The 18,867-nt window shown below is 38.8% G+C and overlaps 5 protein-coding genes and 1 pseudogene across 7 annotated transcripts; 1 reads left to right on the top strand and 5 right to left on the bottom strand.

Moving 5' to 3' along the window:
* Positions 1–819: 819 nt before the first annotated feature.
* On the bottom strand, positions 820–2,147 carry LOC104800695 (annotated as a pseudogene).
* A 671-nt stretch (positions 2,148–2,818) lies between these two features.
* On the bottom strand, positions 2,819–4,269 carry LOC104800694 (tropinone reductase homolog At2g29330-like). Its single transcript, XM_010523587.2, has 5 exons — positions 4,119–4,269; positions 3,836–4,043; positions 3,517–3,733; positions 3,299–3,405; positions 2,819–3,182 (listed from the first exon to the last, which is right to left on the bottom strand). Exons 1-5 carry the CDS (start codon positions 4,181–4,183, stop codon positions 2,994–2,996), a joined length of 786 nt encoding a protein of 261 aa, XP_010521889.1. The 5' UTR covers positions 4,184–4,269; the 3' UTR covers positions 2,819–2,993.
* Positions 4,270–5,167: 898 nt separating this feature from the next.
* LOC104800692 (tropinone reductase homolog At2g29340-like) lies at positions 5,168–6,776 on the bottom strand. 2 transcript variants are annotated; one of them, XM_010523585.2, is made up of 6 exons: positions 6,646–6,776; positions 6,478–6,565; positions 6,188–6,395; positions 5,870–6,086; positions 5,639–5,745; positions 5,168–5,531 (listed from the first exon to the last, which is right to left on the bottom strand). In XM_010523585.2, the coding sequence occupies exons 2-6, from the start codon at positions 6,540–6,542 to the stop codon at positions 5,340–5,342; spliced, it is 789 nt and encodes a 262-aa protein (XP_010521887.1). In that variant the 5' UTR covers positions 6,543–6,565; positions 6,646–6,776; the 3' UTR covers positions 5,168–5,339. The 2 variants fall into 2 exon arrangements, with proteins under 2 accessions (XP_010521887.1, XP_010521888.1); XM_010523586.1 differs by lacking the exon at positions 6,646–6,776 and having other exon boundaries at positions 6,188–6,401; positions 6,479–6,531.
* Positions 6,777–7,711: 935 nt separating this feature from the next.
* On the top strand, positions 7,712–13,233 carry LOC104800691. Its single transcript, XM_010523584.1, has 15 exons — positions 7,712–7,865; positions 8,358–8,441; positions 8,843–8,919; positions 9,010–9,198; positions 9,290–9,366; positions 9,452–9,670; positions 9,762–9,825; positions 9,921–10,171; positions 10,277–10,559; positions 10,647–10,741; positions 11,131–11,174; positions 11,675–11,777; positions 11,972–12,116; positions 12,455–12,588; positions 12,834–13,233. The coding sequence occupies exons 3-15, from the start codon at positions 8,877–8,879 to the stop codon at positions 12,984–12,986; spliced, it is 1,800 nt and encodes a 599-aa protein (XP_010521886.1). The 5' UTR covers positions 7,712–7,865; positions 8,358–8,441; positions 8,843–8,876; the 3' UTR covers positions 12,987–13,233.
* Positions 13,234–13,264: 31 nt separating this feature from the next.
* LOC104800690 (tropinone reductase homolog At2g30670-like) lies at positions 13,265–16,121 on the bottom strand. 2 transcript variants are annotated; one of them, XR_769796.1, is made up of 7 exons: positions 15,829–16,121; positions 15,368–15,462; positions 14,780–14,987; positions 14,331–14,679; positions 14,005–14,131; positions 13,759–13,865; positions 13,582–13,674 (listed from the first exon to the last, which is right to left on the bottom strand). XR_769796.1 is itself a non-coding variant. In XM_010523583.1 (6 exons), the coding sequence occupies exons 1-6, from the start codon at positions 15,430–15,432 to the stop codon at positions 13,474–13,476; spliced, it is 798 nt and encodes a 265-aa protein (XP_010521885.1). In that variant the 5' UTR covers positions 15,433–16,121; the 3' UTR covers positions 13,265–13,473. The 2 variants fall into 2 exon arrangements, 1 of the variants encoding a protein (XP_010521885.1); XM_010523583.1 differs by having other exon boundaries at positions 13,265–13,674; positions 14,005–14,122; positions 14,581–14,679; positions 15,368–16,121.
* A 376-nt stretch (positions 16,122–16,497) lies between these two features.
* On the bottom strand, positions 16,498–18,293 carry LOC104800689 (tropinone reductase homolog At2g29330-like). Its single transcript, XM_019200993.1, has 3 exons — positions 17,147–18,293; positions 16,958–17,064; positions 16,498–16,862 (listed from the first exon to the last, which is right to left on the bottom strand). The coding sequence occupies exons 1-3, from the start codon at positions 17,367–17,369 to the stop codon at positions 16,671–16,673; spliced, it is 522 nt and encodes a 173-aa protein (XP_019056538.1). The 5' UTR covers positions 17,370–18,293; the 3' UTR covers positions 16,498–16,670.
* Positions 18,294–18,867: the final 574 nt, after the last annotated feature.

The following is an 18,867-nucleotide window of genomic DNA, read 5'->3' as shown; positions in this document are numbered from 1 at the left end:
TTGAATATCTTGTATATATGGATGATCATAAATTTTATTGTATTTTTTAATTAGTTCAAATAGATTAGATGTAGATAATAAAACCAAATATTTGTTTGGATATAATAAATATACGAAATTGTGAATATTGGAAATGAAATACATTTCTCACAGATAGTTAAGACATCATATATATGTAAGGGTGTAAAATGGTCAGGTCGGGTCGGGTTCGGGCCGGGCTTAGTTCGGGATTAGATCTTTCGGGTCGGGTCGGTCCGCCCATTTATTTTTCGGGCCTATGATTGGTGGCCCGGACCCCGGCCCTATAGGGCTTTCGGATGGGTTCGGCCCGGGTTTTGAGTTTTTTCTATTTAATAAAAAATAAATATTAATGTAAAATAATAATAATAATAATAATAATTTAACAATTTAATATTATGTGGCATTAATTAGATCTCGAGTGAAAGTAGAAATCTAATAATATAATATTTTTCGGACTAAATGGGCGGGTCGGCGGATTTTGGGTCGGACTCGATTCGGACCTAAATTTTTTTCGGATCGAGCCAACTCACCCATTTATTTATCGGACCTATATTATTAGATCCAAATCTTTAATTTTTTGGGCGGGTTTCGGACCGGACTTCGAGCTTCGGGTTCTATTGACACCCTTATATATATGATCATAAATCGGTTTAGTTATCATGTATATATAATATTTGAAACTCTTGCTCGTTTATTATGTTGGATTCTAGCCTCTAGACTCTAATATTGATAATAAAACCAAATATATGTTTGTATATGATAAATATATTAATATTGGAAACGAAATACACGCTTGTCTTTTGTATAGAAAATACGACATATCCTTAAGATGCCACATAATCGTACACCAGTTATAAAAACTCTTGCATGATATTTAGTATTTAGAACCGCAAGTATATATTTTGCAAGAGTTTATGTGGATTCAAGTTTGAGGTTGATAGGAGAAGCCATTGACAGTGAGACCTCCATCCACGCAAATGGTCTGGCCAGTTACGTAAGAAGCTGCCGGAAGACACAGAAATGTCACCAGTGCCGCGATCTCCTTTGCCTCCCCAACACGTCCGAGTGGGGTTCTCGACTTCAAACTCTTTACGAAATTCTCTTCTTTGATAACCTGGAACACATATAAATTAACAAGCTTTAGAAGAAAGTAAAAATGTAGTAATAAAACTTCTTAATTATATGTTGAATAGTTTTTGGAATGGAAATGCTTAGATTACGGATTGTGCTAGAGGAGTTAAGACAAGATTAGGAGCAACAACGTTGGCCCTTATACTGTCGCTCGCCCACTCGCATGCAAGGTTTCTTGCTAGCTGGTTCATAGCTCCTGCATATATACATATACGTTTCATATGTGTGTTTAGTAGAGAATATCCTAAAATTACGACGCTTCTATCAATGACAAAATATACGATTTGTTTCCCATTGCATGCCTTTTGTTGCTGAATAGATGGAGCTTTCGGAAATTGATACAACTCCGGAAATGGAGGATATGAAAACGATGCTTCCGGATCCAGAGGCCTTCAAGAGAGGATGAGCGAGCTGGGAGAGATGGAAAGCAGACTCGAAGTTTGTAGCCATCTGTAACGAGTAATCTTCGGCTGTGAAATCTAGGGTTGGCTTCACCACGATCGTTCCGACGTTGTTTATCTTTTTCGAGAAAAGGAATGTATGCCACAACGTTGGCCAATTAGAGTCAAGAATATGTATATGGGTAATCAATACAAAGCTTAAGAGGATTTTGCTTACGAGAATGTTGAGTTTGCCATCAAACAGAGAGGAGACTGTCTGCATGAGTTTCTCTCTCTGCGGACAAGAGATCACGTCACAGACTGAGCCACTGACTTGAAAGCCCTTCTCTTTCCATTCACGTAAGCTTTGGTTGAGATGAACTTCGGACTTGTCGCATGTGTGGATTCTTGCCCCAAATCCAGCTAGCTAGTTCATCCACTATTGCATGCCTGAATATTCACTCATCGTTAAAACTAGAAGCATGGCAATGGGTTAAAACGCAAATTAAAGAAGAAGACAGACCCGATCCCACCAGCTCCACCGGTCACGAGAGCAGTCATTCCTCGAAGGCTCCACCTTGCATCCATCTTTGTTTAGTCACTTGAGAGAGACATGGAAAAAAAACGAAGAAACGACGATTGTAAATAGATGTAAGAGAGACAACGTGCATGGTAAAGTTTGGCCCCTACTCTTGAAAAACTCACTCGTGATCAACGGTTCTCCCAAGACAACAAAATAATAAAGAGAGGGCAATTAATTAGGGCAAAGAAATAATGCTATCAAAAGTGATTATAATGGAAAGAGGGCTAACCGGTCTCTAGATGAAAACCCACATTAACAAGCACATGCCATGAACCAACAAACATCCCAGCATTCTAGAAGTTAGCATCTAATATATATATACACACACGTTTATGATGTCATGGTACAATAAATATGTAACTGTGTCAACTAATATTTCCTGAAGATAAGATATATATAAATGATATATTTTAATTTGGGTATAACGACCCATAATTGATGGTTTGGACAAGAGACCAGCCACATTCTTATGAGTTTTCACGTGAAACAGGTTTGAGAATCCATGTTTCAATTGCTCTTGTACGAAATGTGCGCTCTATATGTTCGCATGTTCATATAATTACACCATCATATGATCATAAACCGGTTCAGTTATCATGTATATATAATGTTTGAAACTCTTGCTTGCTTATTTAAGTATTAGAAACTTAAGTTTGACGCATTTTGGAAATTTTATGTTGGACTCAAGCCTTATGCTCAGATATAAATAATAAAACCAATCATTTGTTTACATATAATAAATATATTAATATTGGAAACAAAATACACACTCGCCTTTTGTATAGAAAATACGACATATCGTTAAGGCATCACACGATTGATTATTGAGTACTTAGAACCGTAAGTTATACATAGTTCGTAAGAGTTTCCGAGGGATTTTAAGTCTGAGGCTGGTAAGAGAAGCCATTGACGGTGAAACCTCCGTCCACGCAAATGGTCTGACCGGTTATGTAAGAAGCTGCCGGAAGACACAGAAACGTCACCAATGCCGCGATCTCCTTTGGCTCTCCAGCACGGCCGAGCGGAGTTCTCGACTCCAACTTCTCCACGATATTCTCGTTCAGAACCTGAAATTTAACACACATATAAATATGATTTAAAAGGGGACAAAAGAGGGTAGGAATAATAGCTTCTTAGTTATATGTTAATAGTTTTTCGAAATGGAAATGCTTAGATTACATACACTTTGTACTAGAGGAGTTAAGACAATATTAGGAGCAACAGCGTTAGCCCTTATACTGTCGCTCGCCCACTCGCACGCCAAGTTTCTTGCCAACTGGTTCAAAGCTCCTGCATATATATACATATACATTTCATACATGTGTAATACTAGAGGAGTGAAGATTTATATAATCTGGACGTTTCTATCGACGACAAAATCTACGTTTTACATGTATATACCTTTTGTTGCGGAATAGATGGAGCCTACGGGAATTGATACAACTCCGGTAATTGAGGATATGAAAACGATGCTTCCAGATCCAGAGGCTTTCAAGAGAGGATGAGCTAGCTGGGAGAGATGGAAAGCCGACTCGAAGTTTGTCGCCATCTGAAACGAGAAATCTTCGGCCGTGTATTCTACGGTTGGCTTCACCGCACCTGTTCCGGCATTGTTTATCTTTTCCAGGGAAAGGAACGCGTGCAAAAATGTTGGCCAACAGTCAAGAATCTGTACACGGTAGTGATTACGGTACAAAGCTTAAGAAGAGATTTAGCTTACGAGAATGTTGAGTTTGTCATCAAAGAGAGAGGAGACTGTTTGCATGAGTTCCACTCTCTGTAGCCGACAGGATACGTCACAGACTGAACCACTGACATTAAAGCCTTTCTCTTTCCATTCGCGTAAACTTTGGTTGAGATGAACCTCGGACTTGTCGCATATGTGGATCCTTGCCCCGAATCCGGCTAGTTCCTCCACTATCGCATGCCTGAATATTCGGACAACGTGTTAAAAACTAGAAGCATGGCTATGGGTTAAAACGAAATTAAAGAAGAAGACAGACCCGATCCCTCGACCTCCGCCGGTCACAAGAGCAGTCATTCCTCGAAGACTCCATCTACTATCCATCTCCGTTTGTTCAGATATGATATCGCAAAAACCGAAGAGGCGTTCAACTAGACACAGATGAATTTGTACGAGTACGGCGTTTAAATAGCCGCAAGACATATAACAGGGCTTGCCCTACTCGTGAAAAATTTTCCAGAACAAAAATAAAATGGAGGACACTAAAGGTCAAAAAAGGAACGCCAGATGAATTTATTGCAGTGATAAAGAGGGCTCTCCAGTTTCTTGATACAACAAAACCATTTAATTACAACGACTTAATTAGCATTCTAGAATTAGCATTATATATATATATATATATATCCAAATATACACGTTTTGATAAAGAGGAACCCCGGTCGACTTAATTAACATTCTAGAATTAGCATCCAAATATACACAGAAATCCAAATCTGATTATATATAATTAATAAATATTTGGATTTTTTGTTACTTTGAAGATGTTATTTGTATTATTTTTGAAAAGAACAATGTGTTTAAACACAGGAAATAAGATTTTAAAAGACTTGCTGTTGTTTTTCTTAAAAAAAAACCAAGCCAGAGCAATGATATTAAAAAAAAAAACATTTCATCGAAATCTGTTTATATCCTGCATTTATTATAAAAAATGATATAATAGCACATCCGCAATTTTTTAATATTACTAAAATGATAAAAAAAAAGGTAAATAAAAAAAATATTTAATAACAAAAAAGTGAATAAGTGAAAACCAAATATTTGTTTGAATATATGATAAATATACGAAATTAAGAGTATTGGAAATGAAATCCATATTTCTCACGAATCGATAAGACATCATATGATCATAAACCGGTCCAATTATATCACGTATATAGTACTTGAAACTCTTGCTTGTTTATTAAGTATCAGAAACTTGGAAGCGTAATTTTTATGCATTTTGGAAAGTTTATGTTGGATTCAAGCTTTAGCCTCGGATATAAATGATAAAACCAAATATAATATATATATATGATAAATATATTAATATTGGAAACGAAATACATGCTTGTCTTTTGTATAGAAAATACGACATATCCTTAAAGACATTATATGATCGTACACCAATTCAAATATGGTGCATAATATTCGAAACTCTTGCATGATTATTTGGTATTTAGAACCGTAGGTTCTACATATTTTGCAAGAGTTGATGTTGGATTCAAGTTTGAGGCTGATAGGAGAAGCCATTGACAGTGAGACCTCCGTCTACGCAGATGGTCTGGCCAGTTACGTAAGAAGCTGCCGGAAGACATAGAAATGTCACCAGTGCCGCGACCTCCTTTGCCTCTCCAACACGACCGAGTGGGGTTCTCGACTTCAAATTCTCCACAAAACTATCTTCCTTGATAACCTGAAACACATATAAACAAGATTTAGAAGAAAATAAAAACGTAGGAATAATAACTCCTTAATTATATGTTAGTTAATAGTTTTTCGAAATGGAAATGCTTATATTACGCTTTGTGCTAGATGAGTTAAGACAATATTAGGAGCAACGGCGTTAGCCCTTATGCTGTCGCTCGCCCACTCGCACGCCAGGTTTCTTGCCAACTGGTTCAGAGCTCCTGCATATATATACATATACATTTCATACGTGTGTTTAATAAAGAAGATTTATAGAATTTGGATGCTTCTATTGACAATAGAAGCTACGTTTAATTTGTTTCCGAGTGAAGCCACTACATATACCTTTTGTTGCAGAATAGATGGAGCTCACGGAAATTGATACAACTGAGGCGACGGAGGATATGAAAACGATGCTTCCAGATCCAGAGGCCTTCAAGAGAGGATGGGCGAGCTGGGAGATATGGAAAGCTGACTCGAAGTTTGTAGCCATTTGTAACGAGTAATCTTCGGTCGTGAAATCTAGGGTTGGCTTCATCACGCAAGTTCCGACGTTGTTTATCTTTTTCAAGGAAAGGAACGCATGCAAAAATGTTGGCCAAAAGTCAAGAATCTGTATATGGTTGAAATTCAGTACAAAGCTTAAGAAGATTTTTAGCGTACGAGAATGTTGAGTTTGCCATCAAAGAGAGAGGAGACTGTCTTCAAGAGTTTCACTCTCTGCGGGCAAGAGATAACATCACAGACTGAGCCACTGACTTGAAAGCCTTTCTCTTTCCATTCGCTTAAACTTTGGTTGAGATGAACCTCAGACTTGTCGCATATGTGGATTCTTGCCCCGAATCCGGCTAGTTCCTCCACTATCGCATGTCTGAGTATTCGGACATCATGTTAAAAACTAGAAACATGGCTATGGGCAATGGGTTAAACGGAAATTAAAGAAGAGGACAGACCCGATCCCTCCGGCTCCACCGGTCACAAGAGCGGTCATTCCTCGAAGACTCCATCTACTATCCATCTCCGTTTGTCCAAATATGATATCTAAAAAACCGAAGAGGCGTTCAATTAGACACAGATGAAGTTATACGAATACCGCGTTTAAATAGCCGCAAGATACAAACCCCATATAACAGAGCTTGGCCCCTACTCGTGAAAAAATCGCTCTGTGAAGATCAACGACTTTCCAGAACAAAAAAAAAAAAAAAAATGGTAGACAGAGTAAAGGTCAAAAAAGGAATGCTGAGAATGAGTGAGTGGTGATAAAGAGGGCTATCCAGTTTCTCACAACGACTTAATAATTCACATTCTAGAATTAGCCTTCTAGATATATATATCCAAATATATACGGTGTAATAATGCCGTAGTACGATAAATATATATCCATTACGATTGTAGATTTCCAAATTTGATAATATATATATATAATAAAGATTTGGATTTTTTGTTACTTCGAAGGTGTTGTATTATTCTTGAAAAGAACAATGTATTTAAACATCGAAAATAAGATTTTGAAAGGCTTACTGTTGTTTTTCTTAAAAAAGCCGAGGCAGAGCAATGATATTTTAATTTAAATACAATATTTTATCTTCTGCATTTTATGATAAAAAATGATGTAAAAAAACATCCACAATTTTTTAATATTACTAAAAAAATTAAAAAAAAGGGCGAATTAAAAAAATTTATTTTATAACAAAAAAGTGAATATGTGAAAACATAAAAAATGAATAGAAAAGTTTAAAAGAAAAATTAAGATGAATTTACAAAATAACCCAGTGACTTCCTTTATAAAGACGTTTTTCTATTTGGTAAAAGAAAAAAAAAAGATTGCATATATATGCGTATAAAATATATATTTGCATGTATATATGTTATGACTTAAGACAGTTTCAAGTTGTATTAGTATACAAACATGCAACATGATTTTAACAAAAAAAAAAAACATGCAACATGATATGTATGTATGTATGTATGTATGTATGTATGTATGTATGTATGTATGTATGTATGTATGTATGTATGTATGTGTGTGTGTGTATGTGTATGTATGTATGTATGTATGTATGTATGTATGTATGTATGTATGTATGTATGTATGTATGTATGTATGTATGTATGTATGTATGTATGTATGTATGTATGTATGTATGTATGTATGTGTGTGTGTGTATGTATGCATGTATGGTTTCCTTTTATTCTCTTCTCAATGTTTTTATGATATACAAGTTTTTAGCTTATATGTTCTCTTCACTCTGCCGTCTCGAGTCTCCACCGCCCTTTTGGCGATCGCGTCGTCTCTCCTTCGATTCGCTGTGTCCTCTCCGAAACCGTCTCGCAATCTCAGGTACGTTTAAGGCCTGCGATTTGGTTTCAGAATTAGGATTTTGGTTTCCAGTATTTCGAGCGGCTTCGTTTCCTTCTGAGTTATAACTGCTCTGATCTTGGAATCTAGGATCAATGTCGGATCCGCAAGTAATTTTTTGGGATTCTAGGTTTTTTTTTGTTTTGATTCGCCAATGCATTGTTCCTGTTGCTCTGATTGTTTGATTATCTGATGCGAATTACTCCACGACACTGTTTAGATGAATGGAGGACGAAGCATCAATTTGAAATTGATCGCTCCTCTTTTTTATTTTCTCCGGTTTCTGGGTTCTCCAATTGCAAGATATTTTATTGGATAAATAAAAAGAAAAATTATTTAATAGATGAATCGAACCCGCGATCTCGAATCTAGATGGGTTTTTAGATTTTGATTCGCATAGCTTTGCCGTTAGACCGACACGAACTTAGGGTTTCGAGGTTTTCAATTTTCCTATTTTTCTTGATTCGTCTGCAGCCTGTTCCAATCTGAAACCCCGGTTTCCGACGGAGTACGTTTTTTTTTTTGGGTAAACTCCGCCGGAGTACGTTGTATCATCAGGTATGGCAATTTCCCTTTTTTCATGTGGAGATTCATGGTGTGTTGAATTTGAAACAGTGTTGGAACCTATGCATATCATTGAGAGTTTTGATGTATCAGTGGGGCGAATAGTTGCGTGTGCTTCCATGATGCAAGCTTGAACAGAACTCAATAATCCGAATGAGTTGTGTGACTGTTATTTTTTTGAGTTCTATGGAACTAAACTTTGTTGATTCTCGTTGCGAGGGTGCTTGAATCTGCTCGTGGAAGATGATAAATCAGGACTAGTGTAAGATTGCCGTGATTTGCTCTTTGAGAATGTGCCTTATAGCTGCAGTTAAAATGTTAGGGTTTGGCCTCGTGCTGAGATTGTGAATGGGATTTTAACAAACTTGGCATTAACCGAATCATGATAAATGCAGGCATAAAGAGACATCTTCTAAAAGAACAAAGTTCATGGATCTAGATGACATATTCTTGGAGCCTGCTGCAGCTGGTGGTAGGCTTATTTCCTGAAAAGCCTTGTCTGGTTTGGATTTGATTCTATGGTTTAAGACACGTATGTTATATTTGCACCAAACTGTTGCAGCCCGGGCTGGTGGAAAGTTTAAACCGAAGGCTAAACCTCGTCCGAAGAAGCTAGCCTCTGTTTCCGCTGCTGCTGAGCTTCCCAATGGTAACGAAGAAACACCTCCAATGCAAGATTTATCTTGTGGAGGGGAAGATCCGGACGGTCTAAAGGGGGAGGTTGCGCGCACTAAATCAGCAAACCTAAGCAGTTCGTTTCATCGAATTAAATAGTTATCTTGATTAGGCTGTAATTGTTCGACGTTATAAAATGATTAAGCATGTGAAATTTTACTCTGCAGATACTTTGCCTTCTGAGACTGTTGTACCTGATAGTGGCACCATAAACCAATTTACTGATGGGACAATCTTGGAAGAGGTAAAGAGACATCCTTCTGCCTTGCTCTTAATGCATTGTCTCTTTCTATGTCTCACAGTATTTTCATAATTTAAGTTATTTTCAGAACGCAGACGTTTTCTCAGGGGGCATTCATTCATCTATGGAAGCAGCAGCTCTTCATCCTTGGACAAATGTGGATTCGGAGAAAAGAATGGATGATAACATAGACATACCTGTCTTTCCTGGTTATCCTGGGACACAGGATTCAGTAATGTTCACGGATTTTATAGCTCCAGAAATTGATGGAGGTATTCATGCTCAAAATGGAGGGACACAAACAGAGGTATGAAATATGTTCTCAAAGTGCAGAACTTGTCGAGTCTTTTTTACTATAACGTTTAAATAGATTTTTCACTAACCTCGGGTCATTTCAGGAAGAAGAATATTGTTTGGACATGGAAACTTTAGATATTATAGAGAAGGGCACCACTACCTATGGTAAGTATGAGAAGGGTAGAACTACTATCGGTGATTCCCCACGATGTATATTTGTTCGTTTTTAAATTAAGGAGACTTCTGTATCATTTTCATAGGGCAGCATTCTGGAAAGTTCCAACCAAAGCCAAAATTTCAAGATGATGTACAAACTAGGAACCAGAGTCAAGATGTCAATGAGACACCTAAGTCTGTTTACGCTGCTGATGACATAGATTATGTGTCTATGGGCGCTAGCACATCTGAGTTTCTGGTGAATGGGGACCTGAGAAATGAAACTACTAATGCGCAAAATAACTTTTATGGAGATTTTCAAGAAGTTGATATTCCTGAAATGGCTGGGGAACCTGTAAGATTTCTGGGCAAATTTGGTTGTTTTAGCTCATTGTCTTGTGAAGCCAAAATTCACATAGGATAATGCTTGGAGCTCAATTTTTCTTGTAACTTTTCTCAGACTTCTAAGACGGAGAAAGAAATCCCTTCTGGTGGATGGGAACATGAAGAGCATTTTGAATGCCAGGGGAACAGTACACCCACAGAAGAAGACAACTGTTGGGAACATATGGCAGAAGGACAATCCGAGAGAGCTAGAGATATGGGGAAGTCAAAGAGAGATGCATTTGCGGAAAAAAAGCCTACTCAAAAGGGCCAAAATGGAAATGAAGCACCTGATCAATCTGGTGAAAAACCACCGAAGAAGTTCAAACATTCAACTCGTCGTCAGCGAAGAAGAGCATGTAACTGTAACTTCTTTCTGAAATATTATGACGCCCTTGACTCTTTCTGTATTTTGGTTTAACATTATATATTTCTTATTGTAATAGTGTCGAAGGAGTTGCTTGAAACCCCGGATGAAGATATCCCCTTTTTGCCGATTAGGGAGATGCTCCAGCTTGTTGATTATAAGGAATGGTTGGAGGTAAATGGTTCTCTTATATCATCTGCATACCCCTGTGTCTTATCTGCTAATTTTCACATTGTATGGCATACAATTATCTATTGTACACTTGTTGTGCTATTATTAGTCACTGCAACAAGTACGCAAATTATGTAGGCAGCAAAGATGACATTTACTTACTACACTTTGATCCGTTTTGCACATTTTATGGCTAGACTTGAAAAATTCATACTACAAAAACAATCATAGTTTTGGAAAGAAATCAAATTTTAGTTTTATCTGAGCTCTACATGAAACAGATTTCACAATACTTGTGTTTAAGTGTGAGCGCATATGTTTAGACATGCACTTGGTGTGTGTAAGCTTGGGTTATTCATTCTGAATGATGGGAATTTGTTGTGTATATCCAGAAAAAGGAAGCAAAAGAAGCAGGATCGACTCAGAACCAAGAAAGGTATTGTGTTTATTTTTTTCATAGAATTTCTCCTTGTAAACTTGTCATGTACCGGGAGTTCTTAGTTGCTACTGATGTAGTGCATATGTTCATGGTTTTTCATCGCCGAGCAGAGGTTGTGATACTAATCTTGATTTAGTTTATTTCCCCTGTCCATTTGTGTTTGATAAGAGCTTTTATCGTTGATAAGCCGCATTCAATTTTTTTTAGTAAAGCCATTGTGCTAGTACAAAATGGGTTTTAAGCAAGATAGCTGAGAGAATTCTCTTCAAACATTTCATTCTCTTTAGTCGTCTTGTGTTATCTGATTATTAACTAATACAAATTTTAGCTCATATTTCTTTTAAATGCACTACATTTGAGTCCATGAATTGACCTTCTAAAAAATAGTCCATGTCCACGTCTGTCACCCAAATGATTTGAATAACCTGTGAATCCATTTTAATCATGAACAGCTCGACTTAGATCTCTGTCTGATGAAGTGTTTCTTATACTATTAGGAAAGCATCTGATGATTTCGAGCCTCTGCTAAACTACCACACGTACGTGCAAAGGCAAGCTAGAGCACGATGGTCAAAGCTAGATACAGAGCGATTTTATGAGGTAATGGATATTCTCATGCTTTGATTCTTCCTTATCTCAATCATGAGGTGAAGATACGGTTTTGTTCAACAAATCACGAGAGTCGAATCTATCTTGTGATGACTTTTATTGGAGGTTTTGCCCAGTTCGTTGTAGTTCCAAGGATTACAAAAATCTCTAATTGCTGTATTTCCTTCTGACCCTTTTGGTTGTAGGGTATTCGTGAGTTTGGGAGTGATCTCTCAATGATACAGCAACTATTTCCCGATAGGACACGTGAACAGATGAAGCTAAAATACAAGTCGGAAGAACGTCGGCATCCAATGAAACTTAACAATGCTCTTGCTACTCGTGTAAAAAGTGAGATCCTCTCCCCTTTACGTTCCTTTTCCTTACAAGGAATAAGGTATGCTTTGAGTAATATGCTTCCTTGAGTGTTTTGTCCCATCTTACGGACGTTTGAATGATGCTAAATGAGTGTTCTGAAAGACTAGTAAGCTATATACTTTTGTGTATACAAATCTTCTAAAATTCAGATTTACTATTTGCCAAATCGAATTTTTAAACCCATCTTCGGATTCGGGGCAAATGTAGAAAGTGTTCAAGCGAAGGAAATATGACCAAATATAAAGTTCTATCTGATATGATGCGAAAAAGCATGCTTGTGTTCAGAAGCTTGTCTTCTTTCTTCTGTGCAGATCACTATCATTACCAGAGTGTGATGAAGAAGCTTCAAGAAGCGGCTGCTAAAGCCGCCAACGAAAAAGATGAAGCCTCAGCAGATGATGACTCACCAAACATTGAGGCAGAGACAACTGATGTTCCCAACAACGTATGTTGTTGCTATTATCCCTTCTTGTGCTCCATCGTAAACTACCCTTAAATTTTGTACTTTGCCCACTTATTCGGCTTTGCTAAAAAAACGTTGTGAACCACATTTCTACTGCTGCATACACTTTTTGGTTCATTTGGGCAAAAACAACTCCGGTTTAACACCGTTTTGGCAAAGTTGAAAGGGATGCGTTTATATATGCATATGTATACGTGTAAGTGATGAATCTACATTTGTGCTTGTAGGATGAGCCGATGAAATCGGAGCCGTCGGAGAGAGATGGTGATGCAGCTGAAGGCAACCAATCGGACGGTGGAGGAACTGCGGAGGATGTGAGATCGGATGGCGGAGACGATGAAGATGATGCCTACTGGAATTCTTATCAGAGCGAATTGTGATGAGAATGGAGCTATCACTGGTTCCATTTTTCTTTTCTTTCTATTTCTTTAGTTTTTTTTAAACAATCTATTGATTGCTGCGTAAAATTCTGATCATTTTCTTAGAAATTGAGTGCTTACATTTTTTTTTATATATTTGGGGAAATAGGCAACACACAACACAAACAGCCCCAAGTGTATCTAATGTAGACACTGTGATTTACATTATGCTTCTCAACAATTATAAAGTTAGTATTATATCAGTTTATGTTCCTCTGTGAGGTTATATTCATCCACAATACGTGAAAACAGAATTTTATTACATGCACACAGAGACAGGGTTCTGCAAAGTTATACGCGGAATGACATTTTGTGCAATAAAGCCTCTCAGCATAAACAGATCTAAACAAACTTGGAGATCATACGAAGTCTTCCTGATTTTATTATCGGCGAACTAAGATTCACCTATACTTATACATGTCGGGTTCATTAGGATCTTTGGTAGAGTTTACTCCGATTGTGAGTTGGGTTGGTAGGAGAAGGCGTTGATGGTGAGACCTCCGTCGACGACAATGGTCTGACCTGTTATGTATGAAGCCGCAGGCATACACAAAAACGCCACAAACGACGAAACCTCCTTTGTCTCTCCCAATCGTTCCATCGGAATTCTTGAGAGTACTGTCTTTGTGAACTCGTAGTCACGCATATGCTGAAAGAAAAGACACGTAGAAAGAGATTTAGAGGATGATCATAGGATAGATTTGTACAATGCATGGAAGGTTTTTAGTTTTACAGTTTCAGCCATGGGAGTAGGAATGACACCAGGAGCTACCGAGTTTGCCCTTATGTTGTCGCTTGCCCACTCACACGCCAGGTTTCTCGCTAACTGGTTCATAGCTCCTGCATGCATCCATGCAGAATTGTCATATGGGTATGGGTATCTTGATTTGGCCATATTAATTCTGTTTTCATGTTTGAAAACAGAGAAGTTTCCCGACAAAGAGCATAATAAAAGAGAAAGTTAACTTCAAATGCTTACCTTTTGTTGCACCATAGATGGATCCAAGGACACATGATACAACTCCACCAATGGAGGAATTGAACACTATGCTTCCAGATCCTGAAGCCTTCAGCAGAGGATGAGCGAGCTGGCAGAGTGATAGAACCTTGTAATAGAAATACCGATTATATTAAGAAATACCCAAGGAAAGGAAACGATATCAGGGTTTAGAGAGGAACACCACCCTCCATTCCCCACCAAGGTTTAGAGAGGAACACCACTCTCTATTAACCTCCCACACCACAATATTCTTAAGATTTCAGATACCCACCCAAAACAAAGGACAACATTATTTATAGACATACTCAGCAACAGAGTGCTGATGTGGCACATGCAACAAACCCACAATACGTACGTGAACCTCCATAACGCATTCCTCCTCTCCCATTCTTCTGTGTCAGTTATGATCCTCTGCTTCTCCCCCTTTCCTGCTCCTTGTTCCTTTTTATCTGCTGCATTAGAGTCCATCGAAGCTCCCCGAGGTGCTCCTCCTTCTTCAGCCTTCTTCCTCTTCTTGGTCTTCTTCACATATAGTCCTAGAGGCCTATCACAGAGATGGTAAGCAGACTCGAAATTTGTGGCTATGAGAAACGAGAAATCTTGTGCTGTATATTCTGTAGTCGGCTTTGACACACATACGCCCACGTTGTTTATCTATATCAAACACGGGACGGCATGTTATATTTTGTTTACATTGATAATGCAGAAATCGATATATATTATGTGGGGAAAGTTTGTATAAGGCATTGCTTACAAGAATGTTGAGTTTGCCACCAAACAGAGAGGAGACGATCTCCATCAGTTTCCCTCTCTCGGAACGGGAAGATACATCACAGACTGAACCATAGACTCGAAGGCCCTTCTCTTTCCATTCGCGTAAGTTTTGGTTAAGGTGAGACTCAGATATGTCACACGTATAAACTATTGCTCCAAAGCCAGCTAGTTCCTCAACCATGGCATGCCTAAAGATTCAAAAATACATATAAATCTTTGCAGAATCAGGATCTGAAGTAAAACTAGAATCAGAATCAGTATCCAAATCTACAAATCTAAGATGCTTTTGGTTGCATAATCAACAAACCGTACATCTCATTTATGTGAGGAAGACAGAACGAAGAAAGCAAAATTTTCAAATGATGGGAACCCAAACCAAACATACATCAATACCACATACATAGCACTTGTACCAAACAGGAATAGTTGATTTACGTTGTCTGATATTGGAACTCATGGAATTACAAGGAAAACATATTCAGGTACATATGCAACTTAAATGTTCAAGACTTGTATCTAAAGGCAGTAGAAATGGGCGATAAGCGAATACAAAAGGAAGAAGACGAACCCCAACCCTCTGGCTCCACCAGTTACAAGAGCCGTCATGCCTCTCAGCGTCCACCGGTTTTCCATTCCTTCCCAGAAACTTTAGCCAGAAAATGACTCCGGGAAAACACAGATTCAAGACACAACGAAATGAATTGCATTATAAAGACATGAAGCAAGGGAAAACAAATGAACATCACGTTTTAGAAACCATAAAAAGAAAAGAACATCAAAGAATTGGCCCCTACTCCAGAAAGAATGCACATCCTCTTCCAGAAGCTGTTTCGGAATTATGCGTAAATGTCTTTTTTGGGACATGAGAGTAATAGTGAAAGAGTAAATGCCAGGGAAAAGGACGACAGCGGGAGAGTAATGCAATGATGGAGATGGCTTATAATTGTTTTCAGCAGAAATCATTTGCGGAGAAAACGACATGGATCTGTAAATCTACCAAGACGTGATGTCCCCCCCATTGTACCATACCTGAAAGATTCAAGAACATTCCCAAACCAGAAAACGAGGCCATTGATTCAGATCCTCTATTTATCATCCTCTGTTCATATTCTCACAGAGATCTACAAGCTGAACGATAACAAAAAGCAAACAAAGGGATCGAGATGATGGAGATAAATCCTGGGACCCTCCATCTCTTGTCTGGTTCGGCCGTTGAAGCGCGATGTTGGAATTCTTGTGTGAAATTCGAGCAAAAAAACGAAACACCCGTGTTTCTAACAAATCTGGGAAGCCCGGATTGCAGAGAAGAAAAGGAATAGGAAGCTTTGGAGCAAAATTTCTCTTTATCTTCGTTCAAATAAGAAAAGATGTTTATATGCACAAATGAAAAACACGCGGGAAGTTTAAATTCAAAAATAAAATCACTAAATCGGAAACTATAAACCGAGAAAACCATCCCATACCATAATCAAAATCAATTCTGAGCTCTTTAACCGACCCTTAACCGGACTAAGCCGGCCGGCCTGACAGTTCCTGTCACGGAACATACCCTTGCCATTGGTCTTAATTAAGCCATTAATTTTAAGTAATGATGCATGTATTGCCCTCTGTTTGGTCTGAAGATTAAGATGTGAACTACATCGAGCGACTCCACGTTCAAATTTTCAAATAAATACTGAATGAACAAAACGCTGACCGTTCAAGAACGAGGATAAATTGTTAAGACATCGTACATAGTTTTCAAGCCTGTGGCTGATACAAGGAAACATGAACATTACGGATCTTTATTTAATAATGTTCCAAACTCTTACAAGATCATTCTATAGTAGAGCTCGGAATTTTATATGTTGTCGAAAGATTTTCGGTCGGATTCAAGCCTGGGGCTGATAGGAGAAGCCATTGACGGTGAGACCTCCGTCGATGCAAATAGTCTGACCGGTTATGTAAGAAGCCGCAGGAAGACACAGAAACGTCACCAGTGCCGCGACCTCTTCTGGCTTTCCAGCACGGCCGAGCGGTGTTCTCGACTTCAAGGCCTCCATGAAATTCTTGTCTTCCAAAAGCTGAAAAAAAAAAAGCTTGCATAAACAAGATTTCGGAGAAGATAACAGCATCCTAATCATGGGTTAATTTGCACAATGGGAAACGCTTAGATTACGTGTTGCGCAAGAGGAGTTGTGATGGCGTTAGGCGCAACAGCGTTAGCCCTTATGCTGTCGCACGCCCACTCGCAAGCCAAGTTTCTCGCCAGCTGATTCAGAGCTCCTGATGCATTCACATTACATGAATCACGAAATCGATGTCGTGTTTTTTGTTTTCTGTTTTCCGGGTTTATGTACGTATGTACCTTTTGTCGCACTATAGATGGATCCGACGTTAGATGATTGGATCCCGGCAGCAGAGGACATAAAGACGATGCTACCATATCCCGAAGCCTTCAGGAGAGGATGCGCCATCTGGCAGAGATTGTAAGCTGACTCGAAGTTCGTAGCCATCAGAAACGAGAAATCTTCTGCTGTATACTCTACGGTCGGTTTCACTATGTTAGTTCCAACATTGTTTATCTGCATCCGAACAAACCAAAACCAAATCAAAACCCATTAGTCATCTAAAAACCTGCATTCTCCCGACATTGTTTAAGATTATGTGAATGGTGGCTTCAATTATGGTGTTGGTGGCAAACAAAGGAAATTGGTGATGATGGCAGACAAAGGCAATTGGTTGATTTTTTATTTGAAAAAATCAAACACCATTCAACGTGAATGGTTTGGTGGCTTTTGTCTTCCGCCACAAATCCGTCTGTGACTTCTCCTATAAATAGCCATGCAAGTTATGTTCTCAAGTATCACAAATCACTAACAAAAACATTCAGAAGAGAAGAAGGAGTGTGGAAGAAGAAGTTTTCTTCTTCAGCAAGAAACCCAATATTTGGGTCTTTTCGAGGGTTTTGGGTTTTCTTTCTTAGTATCCAAGAAATTTTTTTCGGTGAGGTTCTTGGATACGGTTTGAATATTTTCTTCTTCTGAGTGTTACGAGAGAAAGGGTGTTCTTAGAAAATTGGGAAGTGAGGTTGAGTGTGTGTTGTATTCCACATTTGTTCACCGATATAGTGGAGTTTGTGTTCTTCCTCGCCGTGGACGTAGGCATTCTGCCGAACCACGTTAAATCCAGGTGTCTTTTACTTTCTCTCGTTCGATTCCATCGTCTCACATTTGAGACCCGGTACGCTTCCGCACAACAATTGGTATCAGAGCCGCGGTACCTTTTACCAAGGCACGGGTCGATTTGAAAAATAAAAAAAAAATTGTGATTTGGAGTTATGGCCCAGGAGACCACCGAAACACCGGCGGTAGTTGCAATTCCACCAGTTGGCTCATCATCGTCGTCGACCGTCCGATCCTCGGCGTCATCGGGAAGGACGGTGGTGACGAATGCGAAGATCGAGGTGGAGAAGTTCAACGGGACCAATAATTTCAGCTTGTGGCAAGGCGAGATGATGGCATTTCATCAAGGTTTTCCAACTCCGTCACCAGCTTGTTGAACTCCGATATGTGGTTGTACATCGTAGTGCCCGATTGGTACTGCAGGCGGAACAACTTCTTCTTCAAGTACAACCGGTTCTGGCAACTCTTCGTCAGGAACTGCTTCTCCAACTCTCTCCAAAGTTTGCTTGCAGATGTCTCCTTCATATAAGGGAGTTTTAGCTCCCTTGTTAAACACGAACGGATTACTACGCAAGCATTGCGCTCCTCCTGAACTCTCTACCCGAAGAATACGAGAACCTTATCACTATGATACTTCATGGAAAGGAGCAGATCCGTTTCGATGAAGTATGTGCAGCTTTGTACAATCGGGAGATCCGGAAAAAGGATCAGAAGGAAAACAGTTCAACTTCAGCAGGGGAGGCCTATGCTGCTCGAGGTCGTGAACAGACTCATAAGCCTGGAAAGAAAAAGAAGGGTAGATCTCGCTCAAAAGGCAGACTTGCGAAGGATGAATGTGCCTTTTGTCATGAAACTGGGCACTGGAAAAAGGATTGTCCAAAGCTGAAAAAGAAAGAAAATGGGA

This window comes from Tarenaya hassleriana, unplaced genomic scaffold, assembly GCF_000463585.1.
Source record: "Tarenaya hassleriana unplaced genomic scaffold, ASM46358v1 Cleome7, whole genome shotgun sequence".
NCBI lineage: Eukaryota > Viridiplantae > Streptophyta > Magnoliopsida > Brassicales > Cleomaceae > Tarenaya > Tarenaya hassleriana.
This window is presented reverse-complemented; position numbering and strand designations above follow the sequence as displayed.